This window comes from Austrofundulus limnaeus, unplaced genomic scaffold (assembly GCF_001266775.1).
Source record: "Austrofundulus limnaeus strain Quisiro unplaced genomic scaffold, Austrofundulus_limnaeus-1.0 Scaffold606, whole genome shotgun sequence".
NCBI classification, from domain to species: Eukaryota; Metazoa; Chordata; class Actinopteri; order Cyprinodontiformes; family Rivulidae; genus Austrofundulus; species Austrofundulus limnaeus.
In genome coordinates, this window is record NW_013953008.1 from 132,490 (window position 1) to 137,055 (window position 4,566).

The 4,566-nt window shown below is 38.6% G+C and overlaps 1 protein-coding gene across 1 annotated transcript in view; it reads right to left on the reverse strand.

Annotated features, from left to right (window-relative positions):
* LOC106531207 (sorting nexin-22) overlaps nucleotides 1–3,851 on the reverse strand; it is a gene marked incomplete at its 5' end in the record, with an annotated part of 14,572 nt that extends 10,721 nt beyond the window's left edge. The window contains 3 exon segments of the mRNA XM_014026989.1: nucleotides 3,297–3,329; nucleotides 3,548–3,642; nucleotides 3,747–3,851. Coding sequence (XP_013882443.1) covers nucleotides 3,297–3,329; nucleotides 3,548–3,642; nucleotides 3,747–3,851 — 233 coding nt within the window.
* Nucleotides 3,852–4,566: the final 715 nt, after the last annotated feature.

Sequence of the window (4,566 nt, forward strand, 5' to 3'; positions counted from 1 at the left end):
CACACACACACACACACACACACACACACACACACACACACACACCCTAAAATGTACATAAATTAATCTGCTTTGCTTAGATAAATTGTTAGACAAATTGCTTAAAAATTAGAAACAATAACGTTTTAGTGAGAGCCCATTTTTGTTGTTCATTGTATGTAACTACAAATATTAATCACTTATTAATGTCTTAATAAAAGTCAGTTAACTTTAACTGGCCAAAATAAACCTGAATGACTTTGTTTGTTTCTTGTGTTTGTGTGATTGACTCATTTTGCTCCAAAAGTTCCATTCAGAGCCAGGAAGGAGAACTCATTAAAAATCATATTTAATGGTTTTTAATAGGGGGTTTCTGCTACACTGTCAATGAATCACAACATGTGATCTATCCAACAGCACCCCTCCCAGATAAACACACTTATTGTGAAGGTATACATCCTGCTGACTGTTGCTTTGGGTCACGCTTCTGATTTCCCACAATGCTTTGTGTCTGCTTACGTAGCAGGAAGGTAATGTTTAGAACTCCCTGTCCCAGCTAAAACAGTTAACGTTTGTAATCCATACTAAAATTTTCATGGTTTGATTTATTTTACTTTACAATCGGAGCTCCTTTTTAAAAAAAATAAAGTTTAAATGCTGGAGCTCAAAAGCAATCGGATAACGGTGTTAGAGACTCAGAAATGATTTAAAGATGTTATGCTGGTGAAGACTGACATCTACTGGTCAACTGGAGCAACTACATGGAAAACATCCTAATCCAGGTGGAAAAAATCAAAAAGAAAAAATCAGTAAATCCTCTGGATGGTTCCCCTTTAGTGAAATGTTTCGTCTCTCCTCTGTAGTGGAAAAGTGAGTATCTTCTCAAGAGACAGTCCTGTTAACTCCACTTTTTTCATCCTGCCTGCAACATCTCAAAGTTTGAATAAGGACTCCTGTTAATTCATCTGATTCCTCACCCTTAGGCCTTAGAACAAAGGCTAGACTTCCTGTCACCAGTTAATTGGTTTATCACCTCTTTCAGGATAAGGCTGGAATAAACATTGTTTGACATCAAAAGACTCCCATCAGATTTATCTGTGGGTCAGCAATGCCCCTGTGGACATTTGATCTACTAACCCTGAAAATATTTTATTTATTTATCACCCATGTTTTCTGTTTATAACTATAAAAAGCATCTGTGAAGTGTCAAAACAATACCTTGGTACTCTGATTTTAATTACTGTAATAATCATGACATTGTTTAAGTAACTTGATCTGGTTGATTAACTAACTCTGTTCTTCTGTTACATGTCTGGAGGGTGTCATGTGACCACCGCAGAAAGTCTTAACCAATGAGAAGTTCCGTTGTGAACAGGGAGTATTTCATTTGTTCTGCCATGTAGTAGTTCTGAAGAAGCATTTGAGGAGAGCAGTAGTTTTTTTTTTATCTCCAGCTTCCCCCATCCCGGGGCGAGGCCATTCTTTTCCACTTTTTACTTTTTATAGTTTAATCTTAAGGAGCTTCCAGGAAGTAGATTTACATTGATTAAAACGATGAGGCTGATTTAATTCAAGTCGGACGACCTCAGTGTGCTCGCAAGGAACGCAGCCGCCACGGTGCTGGACAACATATCCAGTGAATGCAGCCAGCAGACCAGATGACCAGGGAACTTCTACACAACACAGCTGACTCGGTTGGACTTCACGTGCCACCCAATTAGCCTAGAAGTATCCATTCTGGCGTCTACAACTTTGCCGGTAGGAAACATCTTGCTCAATTAATCTGATGGTGTGTTCAAAGACTTAAATCAGATCAGAGTATAATCAAAGTTCATTCTTCTTCCCCTGAGCTCCCTCTCTGTTAGCGATAGGCTTAGAAATAGCAAGTAGTGTCCCACTGAAATATGTGTAGAAAGTCATTCACATGGTAATCATACCAGATTAATTACATCACTTCTTGATTAAGTTTACGGAACTGATTATAAAGTGTGTTTTTGTCTGAGAAATGATTTGTAATGCATATATTACCCTCTGAACCTCATTTTAAATAAAACACGGATGAATTTCCAAACATGAGTTGTCTTCGTCTGTATTTCCTCGTCTCACGCCGTCATTCACACAATTCACAAATTATCCATTTTAGAATTCTAGCGTTTAATACCCCTACACCTCCAAGAGACTTCTTCAGTCTGATGAGTTTCAGGTGAACTGGAATCCAATGGAAACATGGAAAAATAAATCCAAGCTCTTATTTTGAAGAGAAGATACTAGTTTCCTGTTCTCCGTGCTTTCATTTCCCATCACAAATGTACCCAAAATGCATCACTTCAGTTTTCCAATAAACAGTTTTAAAATTACTTTATTGATGCTTCTTTAATGAAAAATCTACAACAAACAAAAGAAAAAGACAAAGAAGCAGCCGAACTAGCAATCCTCAACAACTTTTTAATTTTTACACCAGGATATAAAGTTCTGTTTCAGGAAATCACATCCCCAGCAATCACTGGTCTCAGGATTAAGTTGTACAAGTGTTCATACACCACTAGTTGGCAGTGTTGTACATATATTGTACATGAATTGTCAGCTAGTGTCAAATTGAACTTGTGCTTTAAAATTAGCTTCTGCTAGTTTTTCTATGACATAAGTGTTTTTGAAGTTGGACCTAAACATTTTTCATAAGCGCTTTAGAAATTGTGGAGCTAAATATTGCATTAGCGCTGCCCACCACTGCACACAAACAGACTTGAGTCTTGTTTTGGTACAGTAAACAAAGAAGCAGACCTCTGTCATGACTCTACTTCAGTTATTCCTGCTGCAGCATCACTATCATGATCAAACAGATACTGCTCAACCAAACATCTCACCTCACAAAACACAAACACAAAGATAAAAAGTGGTAAATAAATATCAGACGTTAGTATTGGCCCAGTTCTACATATGGGACTGGTACTGATATTCTAAAAAAATGACCAATATCAGCTGATACAGATATTAATGCACATATATCGTGCATCCCTAGTTTGTTCAATATTTACTTTGTTTTATTTTGTTCAGTGCTTCTTGAGATATTTTGCTAACAGACAGGCACAAACAGACTTCTGACTGTTAATGGCAAAGTTGTAAAAACAGATTAGACTTTTTCAGATTGGGCTTGGAGTTTGTGGTAAGAATGGTTCTCAGCTACTACAACACAAAGTTTTAGCTGAAAATCTGTAAAATTAACTGAATTAGAGCCATTTTTAAATTTGCTAATGTTGACAAACTGATATTTTACTAAGTGTAGAGATAAACACACCTGAACAAAAATAACATCTTACTTGGATTCCTGACTGTCCAGTTCATCCAGAGACCTGAAAAACACAGCTAACACTGTCAAAACAAAGATATTAATGTTGAAATATAAATATGAAATATATAAAAATCCTTTTAGGTTTAAATTTATACATTTCAATACAAAACAAAGAACCAGATTAAAGTTTTCAACATCAGTGAGGAATGTTTGTGTTGGTCCACCATGAGCCAGAGCCCTCCATCCAAACACAAACACAACAAGTTGTACTGGACTCACTCCATGCTGCTGATCTTGTTTCCTGTGTGAAAGTGTTTCAGGTGGAGGAAGTCCAGCAGCACCTGAGGCACATCTTCATTCTGATAAATGATGTCCTGACCGACACACAACAACACAGTGAAGTGTGAAGTTGTGTGTTTGACACATGTTGTTGACAGAGGATGGTTTCCTCGCAGCAGCAGCAGGTGTGTGTGCTCACCTGAAGGTAACCCTCCAGCTCCTGCCTCCTCTGCTCCACAGGTTTGCTCCTCAGGTGGAGGTTTCTTTTACTGGGAAAGTCTGGAAGCTGGAGGATCTTCCTGAGCTGCAGGAACAGAAAGGACAAAAACTTTGTTGTAGTCTGTGTGCTCTGATGTTTGTTAGTGTAGGCCTTAAGAAGAATGGTCTCTGTAGAGACTAACGAGGATCCCTAATTATTCAATTCACTTAGAAAGTCCTCAGCACTGAAGGGAATGAGATCTGCTTTATTTGTTTTTGAACCTGTTAAATATGAAGCCATGTGGACAAAGAAGCTGCAGATTGTAGAAGTTTTAAAAGAAAACCAGGGCCTGTACTTATCAAATGTTTTAGAGAGGAGTTTTAGACTTAAGTGCTGAAAATCTCCTACATCAGAGATTCTTAACCTGTGGGCCACAGAGGGCCTCAGAAGAACAACAGTTTTTAACTTTGGGCCGCAGAGGGCCGCGGGACCACATTGATTTAGAATAAGGTGTAATACACTTTCTCACCACTAGTAGCAGTAGTGCACCACTCAGTAGAGGCTGACATTTTTTCGGGAATCCCATGGGTCACGTGATTCCCACGGGATTCCTGTGGGATGGGAATTGACTTAACTGTTACTCACGTGATTGGGACGGTACAGGATCAAAAGTTAACGGGAGCAGACGGGAGTGGGAAACAAGTTGTCATGACAAAAAAAAAAATAGAACTGGCGTCGCCATTTTGTAGTCCTCTGTCCACCAGCTTGCACTGTAACGCAAGTTAAAAAACTACATAACCCAGAAGGCAACGGTACTTCC